Source organism: Staurois parvus, unplaced genomic scaffold (assembly GCF_062004578.1).
Source record: "Staurois parvus isolate SC_StPar_1 unplaced genomic scaffold, SC_StPar_1.0 ptg001344l, whole genome shotgun sequence".
NCBI classification, from domain to species: Eukaryota; Metazoa; Chordata; class Amphibia; order Anura; family Ranidae; genus Staurois; species Staurois parvus.
The window spans coordinates 309,959-330,007 of NW_028319140.1; the positions used below are offsets into that span (position 1 = coordinate 309,959).

At 49.9% G+C, this 20,049-nt stretch overlaps 1 protein-coding gene across 1 annotated transcript in view; it reads right to left on the bottom strand.

Moving 5' to 3' along the window:
- The window catches only part of PITPNC1 (phosphatidylinositol transfer protein cytoplasmic 1), a 164,435-nt gene extending 145,267 nt beyond the window's left edge, over positions 1–19,168 (bottom strand). Inside the window, exon 1 of the mRNA XM_089661463.1 lies at positions 18,530–19,168. Coding sequence (XP_089517589.1) covers positions 18,530–18,577 — 48 coding nt within the window. The 5' untranslated portion in view covers positions 18,578–19,168. The remainder of the gene's footprint in view (positions 1–18,529) is intronic.
- Between the last annotated feature and the right edge of the window lie 881 nt (positions 19,169–20,049).

Consider the following 20,049-nt stretch of genomic DNA (forward strand, 5'->3'; position numbering starts at 1 on the left):
TTGCAGAATACATAAAATGATCGCCATAATGACTGAGTATGAAAAACGTGTAAAATAACATTTATTTATAGTTTTTAATGATGTGGGTTTAGTGACACTTTACATTAATACCCAATAGTCACAGTGGACAAAAATCTACCTTGTGTCTACGCAACATCTTTGCAAACCTAGATATTCTCCTATTAAAGTAGCAGTGACATCATCACTGTACTGTCCATTGCCTGTGCAGAGAGAAGAGTGCCTGCAGAAAATTACAGGAGGGGACAGAGACAAGACCAGTCACAATGCACAAGAAAAGAGAAAGCAAAGCTGTGGGAGGGGCCCAGCAAGTTCCACCCACTAAAGGCTGCCTGCAGAAAACTACAGGAGGGGGCGGAGACAAGACCAGTCACCCTGCCCAAGGAGAGAGCGCAGCAGTGAGCGGTCTTTATTCCAGGAAGTCTCACCCTGGATCTGCACAGATCTGGAAGGAATACACAAAGCAGTCCCGAGTTTCTAGAAGAAGACACATGATGAATGGATACAGACGGACAATGTTTACTAAGCAATACACAAAGCTCACCGAGATTCACATGACCAATGGATTTGGACAAAATTTGCTGATCTTTGCTGGAGTTCAAATGTAGGCCTCATGCACACGGGACATTATAAAAACGCCAGTAGTGTTAGCTGTAAACAGCCACATTAAAAACGCAAGTTTTGCATACGCATTTTGCTGCATTAGTGCTTTTTTGGTAAAAAAAAAATAAAAATCGCTCTGCTATTTTTAACTCCCACTTTACCACAACGCATCCCGGAATAGGTGCTGTGTAGCTGTTTCGCCGTTTTGAAAGCGGTTTCATCTGCATGGAGCACAAATATGCCATCGGCCATGCTAACTGCATACATGAGCTACACGCGGGTGACAACATGTTCATGTCTGCATGGAGCCACATAGCACAGGTCAGACAATGAAGACAACAGCAGCAAGGCACACTGGAAAATGTAAGCATTTGCTCTGTAATGGAAATTTCCAGTGTCCATTGCTAAAAAAAAAAAGCTTGAGGCTAATAAAGGAGCCTAGCTACGTTTTGCTGCGTTTAACAGCGTTAGAGCGTTTTTACAGCTGACTCCTCCCCTAGTTCTGGGGTTTTTCCAGCCGGAAAATGCTTATAAATGCCGATGTGTGCATGGACACGTAGGATGGTATGCTGGGGACTTTACTGGCCATAAAAAAACCCACCAAAACCAGCCGCTGTAAAAACGCCCGTGTGCATTTATTATTTATTTCAGGTACTTATATAGCGCCATCAATGTACGCCGTGCTTTACATATATATTGTACATTCCCATCAGTCCCCGCCCCCGAGGAGCGTACAATCTAAGGTCCCTAACTCACATTCATACATACACATACTAGGGACAATTTAGACAGGAGCCAATTAACCTCCCAGCCTGTCTTTGGAGTGTTGGAAGAAACTGGAGTAGCCGGAGGAAACCCACGCAGGCACAGGGAGAACATGCAAACTCCAGTGTGCATGAGGCCTACGTAGATCTAACCCCTGCCTGGAGGACGTTCTGCTTACTAAAACTCTTTATATGAAAACACAATTACCCTTTTTATTAAAGACAGTTCTAGTTTCACTTTTGTATCCTTTTCCCATCCTATTACTGCACTCCGGGATGTCATCCTCATCCTACCTGACCAAGCATGCGAGGATGGCAATGACAGGCCCTGAGGCTGCATCTTCTAGAACCAATTGCAGCTAGTACTATTTTTGTCCTGACAATTTCTCTATAAAGTTTTGTTTGCCTATCAGATGTCATGTAGCGTTTTGTCTGGCGTGTCTACAAATAGCCGGTAAATTGTATGTTAGGACGTGATGAAATGTAATGTCTTCCTGGCTTCTCCCTACACCCCCGGCTCCTGTCTACCTGAGCTCACAGGGTTCTTCATCCGTGACACCGTGATGTATTCTGTGCCATCGGCCAGCAGATGCTTCACACTGCCTTTTATTGGATCTATCATCTGGCTGGGTAGTGCTGACTGGGCCGGGGAGCAATGCCATGAATGTAATAAGCTAAGTGGTGGCTGATGCCAACATGTGACAGGAAGATCTCAGCCTGCTTTATACAATGTTCAGGGTCCTCTTCTGTTATGGTGTCACAGAGGCTCAGCATGGATGGGAAGAGAGTTGCCGCTGCCACTAACCTGTCAACGTGTGAGGTCATCAATAGACATGACCTCCAATGAGATCGCCATCTCCCTCCGCCGGGGGAATGCAGCCACTTTAAGTGGAACCCCGACAATTTCTTTTCAATATTATGCAAAAAAAAAGTTGGAGTCTACGCACGGTTTTCATTGCTTTCTATGTTTCCACTGGAAGGCTTTTCTTTGACTTTCTATCCCAGTGACACCAGCACCAGGAATGAGAGGAACAGGAATGACCAGGACTGGAGGACACGGGGAGCAATAAAGACTTTGGAGTATATGGACGTCAAGGAACAGTCTATGCCAGTGGTAACCAACACACCGCTGGCCCACCCTTTATGTGTCCTGGACTGCCACTTGTTGTACACCACTTTGTAAAGTGCCAGCTGGGTTCCAGTCTCTTAAGTTTCCACTGCCACTGCACTAGGTGGTTATTATTGTGGTCACTGACACCAATGAAGGGGGTTATTATAGTGGTCAATGGCCACCAATGATGGGGGTTATTATTGTGGTCACTGACACCAATGAAGGGGGTTATTATAGTGGTCAATGGCCTCCAATGATGGGGGTTATTATTGTGGTCACTGACACCAATGAAGGGGGTTATTATAGTGGTCAATGGCCACCAATGATGGGGGTTATTATTGTGGTCACTGACACCAATGAAGGGGGTTATTATAGTGGTCAATGGCCACCAATGATGGGGGTTATTATTGTGGTCACTGACACCAATGAAGGGGGTTATTATAGTGGTCAATGGCCACTAATGATGGGGGTTATTATTGTAGTCACTGACACCAATGAAGGGGGTTATTATAGTGGTCAATGGCCACCAATGATGGGGGTTATTATTGTAGTCACTGACAATAATGAAGGGTAGTTATTATAGTGGTCAATGGCCACCAATGATGGGGGTTATTATTGTGGTCACTGACACCAATGAAGGGGGTTATTATAGTGGTCACTGACACTAATGATGGGGGTTGTTACTGGGAACACTTACAGCAATGATGGGGGTTACTATTGTGGTCACGGACACAAATGATAGGGGTTATTACTTCAGTCATTGGCACCAATCATGGGGGATAATATTGTGGTCACCAACACCAACGATGGGGGTTATTATTGCAGTCACTAACACCAATGAAGGGGGTTATTATTGTGGACACGGACACCAATGATGGGTGCTATTATTGTGGTCACCAACACCAATGATGGGGGTTATTATTGTGGACACGGACACCAATGATGGGTGCTATTATTGTGGTCACCAACACCAATGATGGGGGTTATTATTGTGGACACGGACACCAATGATGGGTGCTATTATTGTGGTTACTGACAACAATGATGGGGGTTATTATTGTAGTCACCAACACCAATGATGGGGGTTATTATTGTGGTCCCTAACACCAATGATGGGTGCTATTATTGTGGTTACTGACAGCAATGATGGGGGTTATTACTGCAGTCTCTGACACCAAAGATCACTCCAACCTTCTCTTAAATGTGCAATGCTGTATATTGCAAAAATGCAGATGGAATACAGTTTGCACGAAAACAAACTGCTATTGTGCGACCCCCTGGATATGTCAGGGGCCACATTTGGAATTCTCTGTTAAATTCAGTTTGACCATCATTAGTCCATGCTTTAGAGCAGGGGTCTCCAAACTTTCAAAACAAAGAGCCAGTTTACTGTCCTTCAAACTTTAGGGGGGCCGGACTGTGGCCAATGGTAATAGTAAATGTCCTGACTTGGGAGTAAACAATGTCCCATGCAGGGGCGGACTGACCATTCAAGCACTTGGGCACTGCCCGAGCGCCCGGGGTCAGTAGGGGGCCACATGAGATGCCCCTGGTACCTTTCATTGGCTTTTTCATAGGCTTTTTTAGGTGTGGGTGAGGACACAGGGGTCCTATGATCCCCTATTGCCCGGGAGCCCCATGATTTGTCAGTACGCCCCTGGTCCCATGATTAGTATTAGTGCCCCGTCTTTGGTATTAATGGTAGGAATAGTGTCCTATTGTCGGTGTCAGTGGCAGGAGCAATGCCCCACTGTTGCTGACAGTGGAGGAAATACTGCCCCAAGGGCCAGCTAAAAGCAAGCAAAGGGCTACATCTAGCTCCCGGGACGCAGTTTGGAGACCACTGCTTTAGAGTACAAAACTCCTCCACATAAATGAGCCCCAACGGGGCCCCCAGATGAGATCCAGGAAGGGGAAGGAAAAAGGAAAGCCACAAAGGAGAGTCTAAAAATGCATAATTCATCCTAAGAGTCCAGAATAAAAATCAGGCACATTTCAGGGAACCATTTATATCCCCTTCATATTCCTTGATAGTCCTTTAAAGAGTCCTTCTAAGATGGATTCCCTTATGAAGAAGGGAATGGTAATGGAATCATGACAGAGGTCCGTAGGTCATACCACACCCCATGTCCCTCTTGTCCCCATTCAGAGGAAAGGAAGGCCGTTTGTCATCAGCAGGTGAAAAGAACACTTCCAGATACAAGTTAATAACGGGTTTATTTTTGGTGCGAGCGTTGGGCGTTGGTTTCCTCCACTCGAGGGGATCAGACAGACGGGGTTTTCTCTGGCAAGATATTGTAAATGTTTGAACCAAAAGCTTAGTATGACTGCTTACGTTGTAAAGGTGAGGAGCCCATCGGTTGGGCATGACATTCTACACAATAACTGGGGGCCTATCAGCGACATGGGGAAATCACGGGAGGGATGGATCTCCAGTCTTCCATCGGTTGGGGCTTTACTGCAGAAGTGTAATGGAGATAATCAACCTTAAAGAGGAACTCCAGGCAAATAATGGAGCTGCTGACTTTTAATAAACAGGCACTCATCCGTCTCTGGATCCAGTGTTGTCTTCACCCAAGGCCGGTTCTTTGGGTCCATGGTGTAGCCATCTTGACTGTGGGAAACTTGGCAGTGACTTCCTAAGTCTCCCAGCTGTGCATGTATGAGTTGCACTGCACTTTCTGAATGGACCCACAGCCTCCTGGGACCTGTGATAATGTCACAGGAGTTTGTGGGAGAACTCAGATCGCCTAGGCCCTCCCCCAGCCTTTGACTGGACGGTGAAGGAGAAGTGTCAGACTACTGAGCTCACCTGTCCCTCTGCACTCTCCTCCTATCAGCATATCCTTCATTAGCACAGCTAATTGGTTCCTCACAGGGCTGTCTTCATGAGTGGGTACCCCTGGGCAATGCCCAGGGGCCCCAGGTGCTTGGGGGCTCCTTGAGAATCTTGCAGGGATCCTAGGCCCTCCCCCAGCCCTTGAGTGGACAGTGAAGGAGAACTGGCAGACTACTGAGCTCACATATCCCTCTGCACTCTCCTCCTATCAGCATATCCCTTGTTAGCACATGAGCACAGCTAATTGGTTCTTCACAGGGCTGTCTTAATGAATGGTCAACCCTGGGCAATTCCCAGGGGCCCCAGGTGCATGGGGGCTCCATCAAAATCTTGCAGGGATCCTAGGCCCTCCCCCAGCTCTTGACTGAACAGTGAAGGAGAAGTGGCAGACTACTGAGCTCACCTGTCCCTCTGCACTCTCCTCCTATCAGCATATCCCTTGTTGGCACATGAGGACAGCTAATTGGTTCTTCACAGGGCTGTCGTAATGAATAGACACCCCTGGGCAATACTCAGGGGCCCCAGGTGAATGGGGGGCCTCCATGATAATCTTGCATTACATCACACTAGCCAACTGTTCCAGATTCGCTTGGACAGTCACGGTTTTTACTAAGCTGTCCCGGGATGCTGGGGTATCTTTTGCAGCTGCGAAGGTCTATTGTTGCTAGGGGGTCAGGGGCGGACCGACAACTCATGGGGCCCCCGGGCAATAGGGGATCATGTGGCCCCTGCGTCCTTGCCCAAACTCAAAAAAGCCTATGAAAAAGGTACCAGGGGCATCTCATGGGGCCCCCTACTGACCCCGGGCCCTCGGGCAGTGCCTGAGTTTCCAAATGGTCAGTCCGCCCCTGCAGGGGGTCTATTGTTACTGCTGTTCTTGTTATAATGAACATATTCCATAAAAATTTCCTAGCACCCCAAAATGATACTTGGTTCCTCTAAAAGAAGCGGCACTGGTAGGTTTATAGGGGGTGGGACCAAGGGATGGTGCTCAGAGGTGGGTGGGGGGCGGAGACAAGGGAAGGACTACCTGCACCTATTCTTTGAGAACAAAGCCCTGATCATTACAATACTGATGCTATCAAATGGAAGTGTATGACCAGAGAACCATTCTATATCTTGTATCCCTGCCTGGTATTCAGCTGTAGAACCACATTGGCTCCCCAGGGAATGAGCGTGGTGTGTGCGGGCCCTGGGGTCCTCAGATCTGTAGATACACCCTGGAACTCATCAAACTTTATTAGTTCAGGTACAGAACGGAGTCAGGAAATCCTGGCTGTGGGGGGCGGTGATGTATTTACACAGCTGCAGTTGTTATGAGCACCATCCCTTTTTTCGGCAGCTGGATGCGGCAGCGGGTAGAAGTGGAATGTATGTTCCGGGGGCCCAGGCTGGCTCAGGTCCTGCGACATAAACAAAGGGTGGGCAGGATGGGCATGGTTCTATAATGTGCACATAATGGGGCATGGATAAGGGGGGGCCATCATTCCTCCCCCATATGACTTCACCTGCTGCAAAGAGAGCCATAGACGGGATCGGTTCCAGTATCTGCCACCCCCCCGCCACACCAATCACCCTCACTCTGCACCATACCTTCCCCCCCCCCCACTGCCAAAGCCCCCTGTGCTCCTGCCCCACTCCTGCAGATCTCCTCTCCCTCCCACCAGCTTTTACCTGCTGCAAAGAGAGCCATAGACGGGATCGGTTCCAGTATCTGCCACCCCCCCCGCCACACCAATCACCCTCACTCTGCACCATACCTTCCCCCCCCACTGCCAAAGCCCCCTGTGCTCCTGCCCCACTCCTGCAGATCTCCTCTCCCTCCCACCAGCTTTTACCTGCTGCAAAGAGAGCCATAGACGGGATCAGTTCCAGTATCTGCCACCCCCCCCCTGCCACACCGATCACCCTCACTCTGCGTCATACCTTTCCCCCCCCACTGCGCTCCTGCCCCACCCCCGCAGTCCTCTCCCACTCGCAGTACACAATAGGATCCTTCAGGATGGACAGTAGGGGAAGGCTCCAGTGAATACGTCTTATTTTCCACACCCTTTCTTTCCTGAATGAACACAATGAGTGATTGGTACAGATCACTCGTTGTGTTCATTCATAACTGAAGCCTAGTAAACTGTGTTTATTGGGGGTCCCTGTCAGGTTGCTTGTACGGGGCCCGGTGGTTTCTAACAACAGCTCTGCCCCCCACCTTTTGTAGGGAACTAGCCAACGTGGAGATTGTACACAGATAACATGTGAACTGATCTGGAAATACAATCAACCAATGAAAAGGGGCGCTGAACAGCAGATCTGAGTATTCAGCTTCGGGGGATCAGAAAGCCCTCAGACTGCTCATCACACCCTGGAAACTGGAACAGAGAAAGACAAGGAAAATGAATGATCAGAACAAGATGAGCGACGCACCCACAGCTGTCCTCTCCTTGTCCCCGAACCTTCCTGGAAGGGGGATGACGGAGGGTGACGCCGGAGTGTCATGCAGCTGTCCTGGGGAATTCTGGGCTTTTTCCACAACTCCCGGATTATTTTGGTGCACGGCAGCTATTGTGAACATCAGCTGTCCCCGTGTCACCCCTCCCTCAATGTGGTCACCTGACCAGCTTCCTAGGACAGGAACACGAGTGACAATGTGACTGCTGGAAATATTACTGCAGGGGAAGCAGAAGAGACTATGGATGTCACTTGTGTAGAATGAAAAAACTTTTTCTAGTATTTTTAGGGGTTCCCACCATCCCTGTGCTGAGTTCCCGGGTCTGTACCCCCGCTGTGCCCATTATGAGGGGTTCCCACCATCCCTGTGCTGAGTTCCCGGGTCTGTACCCCCGCTGTGCCCATTATGAGGGGTTCCCACCATCCCTGTGCTGAGTTCCTGGGTCTGTACCCCCGCTGTGCCCATTATGAGGGGTTCCCACCATCCCTGTTCCGAGTTCCTGGGTCTGTACCCCCGCTGTGCCCATTATGAGGGGTTCCCACCACCCCTGATGGATGTGTAACTTCTTACATCCTTAAATCCTGCATAATAATACAGTAGCCTCAATTAGTCACAATGGCAGCTCACACGGTGCGATAGTCTGCAGAGAGGTGTGCTGGCACCTAGATATGAATAGATGTGAGTGTCAGAACAAGGAGCGCTCTGGGGATCACATCTGTCAGATCGGTTCCTGTCGGTGGCCGGCGTGAGCCGTTGTGAATTTTGTGAATGGTTCCTTCCATTAATATTCTCTACCTCTGAATCCTGAGCGGAGTGAGTGGCGAGTGAATGAGCTGCGGAGTCAGCCCCCTCCTCTCCCCTCCTCTCCTCTCCTAGTCCTCCTTCATTCAGAGGCAGCGGCTTCAATGAATGGAGAGCCGTGCGGCGCCGCTGCTGAAAAAACCCTCCGCTCCCCATGGAAATGATAGGGAAGAACCTGCGCCAAACCGCGTCCACAGAACAATCCGAGATCGGGGGGAATCGTCCACAGAACACTCCGAGATCGGGAGGAATCGTCCACAGAACAATCCGAGATCGGGGGGAATCGTCCACAGAACACTCCGAGATCGGGAGGAATCGTCCACAGAACAATCCGAGATCGGGAGAAATCGTCCACAGAACACTCCGAGATCGGGGGGAATCGTCCACAGAACAATCCGAGATCGGGAGGAATCGTCCACAGAACACTCTGAGATCGGGGGGAATCGTCCACAGAACAATCCGAGATCGGGAGGAATCGTCCACAGAACAATCCGAGATCGGGAGGAATCGTCCACAGAACACTCCGAGATCGGGAGGAATCGTCCACAGAACAATCCGAGATCGGGAGAAATCGTCCACAGAACAATCCGAGATCGGGAGGAATCGTCCACAGAACAATCCGAGATCGGGAGAAATCGTCCACAGAACAATCCGAGATCGGGGGGAATCGTCCACAGAACACTCTGAGATCGGGGGGAATCGTCCACAGAACAATCCGAGATCGGGGGGAATCGTCCACAGAACAATCCGAGATCGGGGGGAATCGTCCACAGAACACTCCGAGATCGGGAGGAATCGTCCACAGAACAATCCGAGATCGGGAGAAATCGTCCACAGAACACTCCGAGATCGGGGGGAATCGTCCACAGAACAATCCGAGATCGGGAGGAATCGTCCACAGAACAATCCGAGATCGGGAGGAATCGTCCACAGAACAATCCGAGATCGGGAGAAATCGTCCACAGAACAATCCGAGATCGGGAGGAATCGTCCACAGAACAATCCGAGATCGGGAGGAATCGTCCACAGAACAATCCGAGATCGGGAGAAATCGTCCACAGAACAATCCGAGATCGGGAGAAATCGTCCACAGAACAATCCCAGATCGGGAGGAATCGTCCACAGAACAATCCCAGATCGGGAGGAATCGTCCACAGAACAATCCCAGATCGGGAGGAATCGTCCACAGAACAATCCCAGATCGGGAGGAATCGTCCACAGAACACTCCGAGATCGGGGGGAATCGTCCACAGAACACTCCGAGATCGGGAGGAATCGTCCACAGAACACTCCGAGATCGGGAGGAATCGTCCACAGAACAATCCGAGATCGGGGGGAATCGTCCACAGAACAATCCGAGATCGGGGGGAATCGTCCACAGAACACTCCGAGATCGGGGGGAATCGTCCACAGAACACTCCGAGATCGGGAGGAATCGTCCACAGAACAATCCGAGATCGGGAGGAATCGTCCACAGAACAATCCGAGATCGGGAGAAATCGTCCACAGAACAATCCGAGATCGGGAGAAATCGTCCACAGAACAATCCGAGATCGGGAGAAATCGTCCACAGAACAATCCGAGATCGGGAGAAATCGTCCACAGAACAATCCGAGATCGGGAGAAATCGTCCACAGAACAATCCGAGATCGGGAGGAATCGTCCACAGAACAATCCGAGATCGGGAGGAATCGTCCACAGAACAATCCGAGATCGGGAGGAATCGTCCACAGAACAATCCGAGATCGGGAGGAATCGTCCGCCCATAATCCGAGATCAGGGGGAATCGTCTGCCCATAATCCGAGATCGGGATGAATCGTCCGCCCATAATCCGAGATCAGGGGGAATCGTCTGCCCATAATCCGAGATCGGGAGGAATCGTCCGCCCACAATCCCAGATCGGGAGGAATCGTTCGCCCACAATCCCAGATCGGGAGGAATCGTCCGCCCATAATCCCAGATCGGGAGGAATCGTCCGCCCATAATCCCAGATCGGGAGGAATCGTCCGCCCATAATCCCAGATCGGGAGGAATCGTCCGCCCATAATCCCAGATCGGGAGGAATCGTCCGCCCACAGTCCAAGACCGGAGGAATCGTCCGCCCATAATCCCAGATCGGGAGGAATCGTCCACCCACAATCCCAGATCGGGAGGAATCGTCCGCCCACAATCCCAGATCGGGAGGAATCGTCCGCCCACAATCCCAGATCGGGAGGAATCGTCCGCCCACAATCCCAGATCGGGAGGAATCGTCCGCCCACAATCCCAGATCGGGAGGAATCGTCCGCCCATAATCCCAGATCGGGAGGAATCGTCCGCCCACAATCCCAGATCGGGAGGAATCGTCCGCCCATTGTTAGTGAACACATCCATCTGATACAAAGAATGATGATCATTAGAAATGTGCGACTCCATAGTACACACAGTACAGAGGGAGGTGTGCAGGACAGTGAATGTGCTCATTCCTAGCAGTCAGAATGAAGGCCGCTTCCAGGGGTTCAGGGAACGAACATCTGATTGATCGGTTGGGTTGCACATTTCTGCTGCTTAAAAATGGATCCAACATCAGATTTTCATGATAAGTGCGCCATCCTCAGTGACCAGAGATCACACTACACACCTCACATTGCCTCCATCTCCTATGCTGGTCATAGACGGGTCGAAAATCGGCCGACTTTCGCACTGTTAGTGGGTTAATTGTTCAGCCGCTTTTTGCACATTTTTTTTATCGGGCATGTTGGAAAATTTGCGGCCGATTTTGACAACTGGCCGATTTTCCCGGCAATGATGGGGAAATCGGCCGATCGTTTTACAAATAAAAAAATCTGCGCATGAGCCGTGGCCTGCAAGAAGAAGAATTCCAGTCCGCTATTATATTTGACATGAAAAGTCTTCCGGTTGCAACAAATGTATCCATTTATATCCAAATGAAAATACTGTAATACATTATTCGGATACAGATGTTTTTATTCGGATACATTTGTTGCAACCGGAAGACTTTTCATATAAAATATAATAGCGGACTGGAATTCTTCTTCTTATGTATCGATGTCACATTGTACAGTGCGCTCCCCGTCTCTGCAAGGGACAGAAGTTATGGGGTTAATGTCGGCCGTAGGCGGGATGAAAATAGGCTGATTCTTTTTACGTTGGTGGCAACGTCGGCCGATCGAACAAGCGATTTTTCGTTTTTTTTTTTTTTAAATTGGCCGATTTTCGACCCGCCTATGTCCTGCACTAGTCTCTCTATTAACCACGAGTCATGTTTGTTCAGGTATCATCCAGGGTCACATTCTACTCCCTGGACTGAGATGCTGGCTTAGAGATGACACAATCCTGCTGCCTGTGCAAATCATGGCTGTGATCACACGTCTGACACAGATCAGCCCCTGCTGCAGCCTCTCTCCTTTGACTTGCTACAAATGTACAATGTACAGTATGATCATTGGGGGAGGGGAGACTGAGGAAATGCTTCCTCCTTGTACAAAGTTACAATGTACAGTCTGATCACTGGGGGAGGGGAGACTGAGGAAATGACTCCTCCTCCTTCTACAAAGTTACAATGTACAGTCTGATCACTGGGGGAGGGGAGACTGAGGAAATGCTTTCTCCTTGTACAAAGTTACAATGTACAGTCTGATCACTGGGGGAGGGGAGACTGAGGAAATGCTTTCTCCTTGTACAAAGTTACAATGTACAGTCTGATCATTGGGGGAGGGGAGACTGAGGAAATGCTTTCTCCTTGTACAAAGTTACAATGTACAGTCTGATCACTGGGGGAGGGGAGACTGAGGAAATGACTCCTCCTCCTTCTACAAAGTTACAATGTACAGTCTGATCACTGGGGGAGGGGAGACTGAGGAAATGCCTCCTCCTCCTACAAAGTTACAATGTATAGTCTGATCACTGGGGGAGGGGAGACTGAGGAAATGCCTCCTCCTCCTTCTACAATGTTACAATGTACAGCCTGATCACTGGGGGAGGGGAGACTGAGGAAACTCCTCCTCCTCCTACAATGTTACAATGTACAGTCTGATCATCATGCTTCTGCAGCACTAGGCGGTTTGGTGCAGGACTCAGGGCAGCCCACAGAAATGAATAGTCTGCCTACACACTACATGCAGAAACGCTGCGTGCGCTCAGTTGCACCTGCAGGCGTGAACAAAGCCTAAGTCACCGGAGAGTGTGACTCTGCCTATTGCATGCTGATAGGTACAGAAATGATCTATGATGTGGTATAATAAACAGACCTGAAACAAGAGGAGTGGTTTGTGAAGGTCTCCGTACACCAGAGGTACCCCCCCCCCAGGCTTTGGAATGAGGGATGTGGCAGGTAAGTCAGGACCAGACATGCCCTCCCTGTCCTCTTCCCCTCCTGCCTGCACAACGCCCTTCTCTGCAGTTACAGCGCGGACTCACAGAAGAGAATCAGGGAAAGTGACGGATGGAAACAATGAAGGCAATTATTGTGAAACATTCCGTCATATTGTCCCCCTGAGACCTGGTGCCCCAGGCTGCTGCCTCATTGATTGTTATGGTGGATGTAATGTGTGTAATGTGTGCAATTACTATAAAGATCCACATGAGATCCGGACTCGGAGCACCGTTCAGTCTGATCATTTGTACATCCAGAGGTTCCATTCTGCTGAACGGAGGACGCTGTCTGTCAGCCCCTTACCACTCATATCAATCCAAGCTGCTCGGCCACAAATATATTTGGAATAATTGGTTGAGTACTCCTAGGAGGTCAATAATGGCCACTTATAGACTAGGCTGATCTCCAGGAAGGTATAAAAATACAATATTAATCACTTGTGTATTCAAATGAAAAAAAAAAATCATTACATGCAGCTGACATAAGTATATCAATCTGTCTTCATATTGTCTTCCCTGCACAGGGAGAGGAACGGCCAGCACTAGGGGTCTGAGAGGGTCTTGTTGCTTCGCAGGGCAGTCAGTCTAACCCTGGAGACATGCCTACAAGAGGGGAGCACATGGAGATGACTTCATCAGTGTTTGCCCAATCACAGCTGCCTTTGGTTAGTAGTCTGCAGGTCAGTGTGAATTACAGGACTGGCTGAACAGGCTTATGAACCCTAAAACAGTCCATGTATCTGGATTGTACCCGTTTATTTATCTACTTGATTTCACCTACAAAACGTAAGTCTGGGCTAAACAAGTATTCCCCAAATCCATTCATCCTGTACCGTCTTCTGGAATCTCGGAGATCTCTGTGTATTCCTTCCAGATCTGTGCCGTCATCCAGGGTGAGACTTCCTGGAATGAAGACCGCTCACTGCTAAGCTCTCTGCTTGTGCTGGTGACTGGTCTTGTCGCCGCCCCCTCCTGTAGATTTCTGTAGTAGGTGGAGCCTGCTGGCCCCTCCCACAGCTCTGTTCTCTTTATTCTTGTGCTGGTGACTGGTATTTTCTCCGCCCCCTCCTGTAGTTTTCTGTAGTAGGTGGAGCCTGCTGGCCCCACCCACAGCTGTTATATTTGTTCTTGTGCAGGTGACTGGTCTTGTCGCCGCCCCCTCCTGTAGATTTCTGTAGTAGGTGGAGCCTGCTGGCCCCTCCCACAGCTCTGTTTTCTTTCTTCTTGTGCTGCTAACTGGTCTTGTCGCCGCCCCCTCCTGTAGTTTTCTGTAGTAGGTGGAGCCTGCTGGCCCCTCCCACAGCTCTGTTCTCTTTATTCTTGTGCTGGTGACTGGTATTTTCTCCGCCCCCTCCTGTAGTTTTCTGTAGTAGGTGGAGCCTGCTGGCCCCACCCACAGCTGTTATATTTGTTCTTGTGCAGGTCACTGGTCTTGTCGCCGCCCCCCCCCGTAGTTTTCTGTAGTAGGTGGAGCCTGCTGGCCCCTCCCACAGCTCTGTTTTCTTTCTTCTTGTGCTGCTAACTGGTCTTGTCGCCGCCCCCTCCTGTAGTTTTCTGTATTGGGTGGAGCCTCACACAGCTCTGCTCTCTGCACAGGCTATGTACAGCACTGTGATGATGTCACTGATACATTTACAAGGAATTATCTGGCTTTGTAAAGGCCTGAGGTGCTCACAATATGGACTTATATCCTTTATGGCTATTATGGAATATAATTAAATGGACGTTTTTTGTGCTCAGAGTTCAGTTTTAAGGATTAAGAGATTTGGGGGGGGGGGGGGGCACCTCTCCCAGGGGCCAAAACAGTCCATATCTGAAGTTTAAAGCGCCCATCAAAAATGTAAGAATGATTAATATAACAAAACAGACATTTTCTGTCTTAAAAACTGACAATACGTAATGAGAGGTTGGAAAGCAAGGAAAGCCATCCATTTTATTTGTAACTTAACAAAAACGCTCCAGAGGTCAACTTAGGCTTTGGGCCCAGCAGAGAGCTAGGCTGGGGGCCACACAGGTGATTTCTGCTATATGGATCATTGCTGGTGATCTCCCAGTTACTAATTACTAGCAATTGATAACAACATGGAGTGTAGCAGTTATTGATCGCTATCAGTATCACTGTACTCCATATGTGGGGGGGGGGGTGATTACCTCTACCTGATACATGGCTGCCTGTGTGCAGTGATTAGTAGCTGGGCGATCACAGGTAGTAGTCACTATAGCAGACATCCTCCATGTGTGCCCAGCCCAGAGGTGGACTGACAACTCATGGGGCCCCCGGGCAATAGGGGATCATGGGGCCCCTGTGTCCTTGCCCAAACTCAAAAAAGCCTATGAAGACGGTACCAGGGGCATCTCATGGGGCCCCCTACTGACCCCGGGCCCTTGGGCAGTGCCCGAGTTTCCAAATGGTCAGTCCGCCCCTGGTTTGAACCTTCAACACTTGTAAGCCCGGGTTCACACTGACGCGGTGCGGCACATCGCATGTGATTCACACAGGAACCGCATTCCTATGCATATATCACGTAATTTCTGTGCGGTGCCATTTGCGCCAACATTTTGTATGGCTCTGATCACACCGCATCTGCATCAAAATAGTGCAGGACCCTTTGTTTTTTGTCCACACCACAATCGGATCACATGGGTGTTCACCATGTGACCCGGTTCTGCACATCGCACTGCGTTTTGCAAACTGATTTCGGGGCGTTGTTAACGTAACATACACCCCCGCAGCGATTCGCATGAATGGGGTGCGATTATGATGCGGTGCGGAAATCACAAAGAAACCGGAGCGAACTCCGCACCGCATCAGTGTGAACCCGGGCTCAATGTGGCGCAGAGACGAATTTGATGACTGCCAACCGCGACAACCCAAATCCTAGTCCGGTCCTTTCCATTCTTATACTAACAAGACTCCACACCTTTGTATACAGCAGGGCAGCCTATCGCACCTGTATATTAAATGTATGAGCCTACGGAGCGCCCCCCTGTGGCCACCTATCAGACATAGGAATGTCATTGTAAACACAGACCTTGTGCTACAACCACAGCAATACAAAATAATCACAACATAAAGATACAACGTATCAACATAGAAATTACTTTGCAACAATGTTTAGAAAACTGCTTCCCATTGTATTTTGTTGACGATTCTCCAACATGCAAAAGAAATGTGTTATCCTAATCTTATCCCCCCCCCCTTTTTTTCCTGAAGCTGGGGGTGGGGGGTTCTTTACCTATGGACATGATGCCGCACAATGACCAAGAAATCTGGAAGAAATCATTATCTTTTGCTGAAAAAAAAAATTAAAGCGCATGTCAAGATATCAAGTCTGAATTCCCTGGGGGGGTGGTAAATATTCGACTATCACAAGACATTGTGATCACTGGGGTGTAATGGTCCAGTAAGGGTTAAAGCATTCAGCACCACCTAGCGCCCAGCAGTGCGAGGGTTAATAGTGCCGCGTTGTGCATGTAGAATAAATAATAATTACCAGTGAGAAATCCATGTACATACCAGGACATACACACCCCGGAGGCAGCGCAGCAATGATGGGCTTAGCGGGGGCCAGGGGACCCAATGATTCCACTTTGGGCTGACACCGTTCATGACACCCAGCGCAGTACTGGAGGGATCTAATCTGCCAAGAAGTAGTAGTAGGTGCAGCGTTAGACGGGTCGCAGAACGGTGGGCCCAGCGCTGCACCAGTACTAGTGCAGGAGTACACTCAGTAATATTTGAAGAATGCACCAATACCAGCCACTAGTACCCAAGAATGAAAGAAGGATTTATGTTTTGTGAAAACTCCTTCGCCCAGCAATGGCAGGGTAAATAGTGACTCCAACAGCTGCAGCACTGACAGGGTTAATGGTACTGGAGAATTCTGCGCGGAGCAGACTTACCCACACCAGCACTGCATGGGTTACTATTCCACTGGATTACACAGGAGTCTACTGATCCCAGCCCAGCACTGATCCAGGTATTGATGAGAGAAGAATGCCAACATGTCACTAAGGGGTCTGTCCGGGAGGGGGGGGTACTCATCCAGACCAGCACTGCATGGGTTACTATTCCACTGGATTACACAGGAGTCTACTGATCCCAGCCCAGCACTGATCCAGGTATTGATGAGAGAAGAATGCCAACATGTCACTAAGGGGTCTGTCCGGGAGGGGGGGGTACTCATCCAGACCAGCACTGCATGGGTTACTATTCCACTGGATTACACAGGAGTCTACTGATCCCAGCCCAGCACTGATCCAGGTATTGATGAGAGAAGAATGCCACCATGTCACTGAGGGGTCTGTCCGGGAGGGGGGGGGGGGGTACTCATCCAGACCAGTACTGTACATAGGAATTAGAAGATGATGGATTACACAGGAGTCTACTGATCCCAGCCCAGCACTGATCCAGGTATTGATGAGAGAAGAATGCCAACATGTCACTGAGGGGTCTGTCCGGGAGGGGGGGGTACTCATCCAGACCAGCACTGCATGGGTTACTATTCCACTGGATTACACAGGAGTCTACTGATCCCAGCCCAGCACTGATCCAGGTATTGATGAGAGAAGAATGCCACCATGTCACTGAGGGGTCTGTCCGGGAGGGGGGGGGGGGGGTACTCATCCAGACCAGTACTGTACATAGGAATTAGAAGATGATGGATTACACAGGAATCTACTGATCCCAGCCCAGCACTGATCCAGGTATTGATGAGAGAAGAATGCCAACATGTCACTGAGGGGTCTGTCCGGGAGGGGGGGGGTACTCATCCAGACCACTACTGCACATAGGAATTAGAAGATGATGGATTACACAGGAATCTACTGATCCAGGTATTGATGAGAGAAGAATGCCACCATGTCACTGAGGGGTCTGTCTGGGAGGGGGGGGGTACTCATCCGGACCACTACTGTACATAGGAATTAGAAGATGATGGATTACACAGGAATCTACTGATCCCAGCCCAGCACTGATCCAGGTATTGATGAGAGAAGAATGCCACCATGTCACTGAGGGGTCTGTCCGGGAGGGGGGGGGTACTCATCCAGACCACTACTGCACATAGGAATTAGAAGATGATGGATTACACAGGAATCTACTGATCCCAGCCCAGCACTGATCCAGGTATTGATGAGAGAAGAATGCCACCATGTCACTGAGGGGTCTGTCCGGGAGGGGGGGGTACTCATCCGGACCACTACTGTACATAGGAATTAGAAGATGATGGATTACACAGGAATCTACTGATCCCAGCCCAGCACTGATCCAGGTATTGATGAGAGAAGAATGCCACCATGTCACTGAGGGGTCTGTCCGGGAGGGGGGGGGGGGTACTCATCCGGACCACTACTGTACATAGGAATTAGAAGATGATGGATTACACACAACAAAAAGTACTAGAAGTACTAGGTACCGATACTAGAACGGTCTCCAATCACCGGTGACTAGTACTCCAGGTTACTCATCCAACCACTAACCAGGTTGCACACAAGACAATGGAGAAGATCAATCACAGCGGAATCTGTCATCAGGACCCCATTAACCCCCCGTGACCCGGAGATCACCTCTTACCTCGTCCACAGTGAGGGGCATGCAGATCCTGTACTCCTTCAGCAGCATGATACTGGGGTGTCAGGGAGAGCAGTGAGGAGCACAGGGTGGGTGATGAGTTTTTTGGGGGGGCCGCCCTAGATGAAGAATAAGATCCTGATCTAGACTCTTCCAGAGAGCACGAGTGGATGTCAGACCTTGGCCAGCATCATCGGGGGGCACAGGGGGGACAGTTGAAGCGATCCGCTGATCACAGCACTGCAGCCATACAGGGGGCACAAAGCGTTCCCAGCACAAAGGCAGCCCCTGACCCTGCTGCAGAATAAGTCCAGTCCTTCACACCAACAGAACCAGCTGCAGACCCGAACCAGCCCAGTCCAGTCCTTTATCCCAGCTAAAGAGCAATGCCAAACCAGTCCATCCACCTCCACAGACCCTTCTGCAGAGTCCAAACCCAGTCCAGTCCTTCACAGTTGCAGAGCACTTCTTGTAGCAGAGCCCAGCTGCAGAGCAATCCTTCAGAACCCAGAGCCTTCCGCAGAGCACTCTTCTCCCAGATCCAGCGATCCTTATGGCTGAGAGGAGAGGAGAGCCTGCACTCTGCAGCACAGCAATCTTTGTGTCTGCCCCCAGTGCTGGCTGCAGGAAGCCCCCTCCCCAGTGATGCAGCCTCCTCAGTTCCCCAATGTGTGTGACATCAGCAGGAGGAAGGATGTGCTCTGCTCGGCCAATGGGAGATCTTCACACACTATTTAAACACCAGCAGCAGCATCAGATGATGAGGGGTCCCCGGCTGGGGAGGGCACACGCTACACATGGCCACATGTGACATGAGGGTGGATTGCTGTACGAGGGTCAAATTCACTGCATGCTGACTGCAATCACACAGCACACCGACTGGATTCATACTGCACACTGACTGCAATCACACAGCACACCGACTGGATTCATACTGCACACTGACTGCAATCACACAGCACACCGACTGCATTCATACTGCACACTGACTGCAATCACACAGCACACCGACTGGATTCATACTGCACACTGACTGCAATCACACAGCACACCGACTGCATTCATACTGCACACTGACTGCAATCACACAGCACACCGACTGGATTCATACTGCACACTGACTGCAATCACACAGCACACCGACTGCATTCATACTGCACACTGACTACAATCACACAGCACACCAACTGGATTCATACTGCACACTGACTGCAATCACACAGCACACCGACTGGATTCATACTGTACACTGACTACAATCACACAGCACACCGACTGGATTCATACTGCACACTGACTGCAATCACACAGCACACCGACTGGATTCATACTGCACACTGACTGCAATCACACAGCACACCGACTGGATTCATACTGCACACTGACTGCAATCACACAGCACACCGACTGGATTCATACTGCACACTGACTGCAATCACACAGCACACCGACTGGATTCATACTGCACAGTGACTGCAATCACACAGCACACCGACTGGATTCATACTGCACAGTGACTGCAA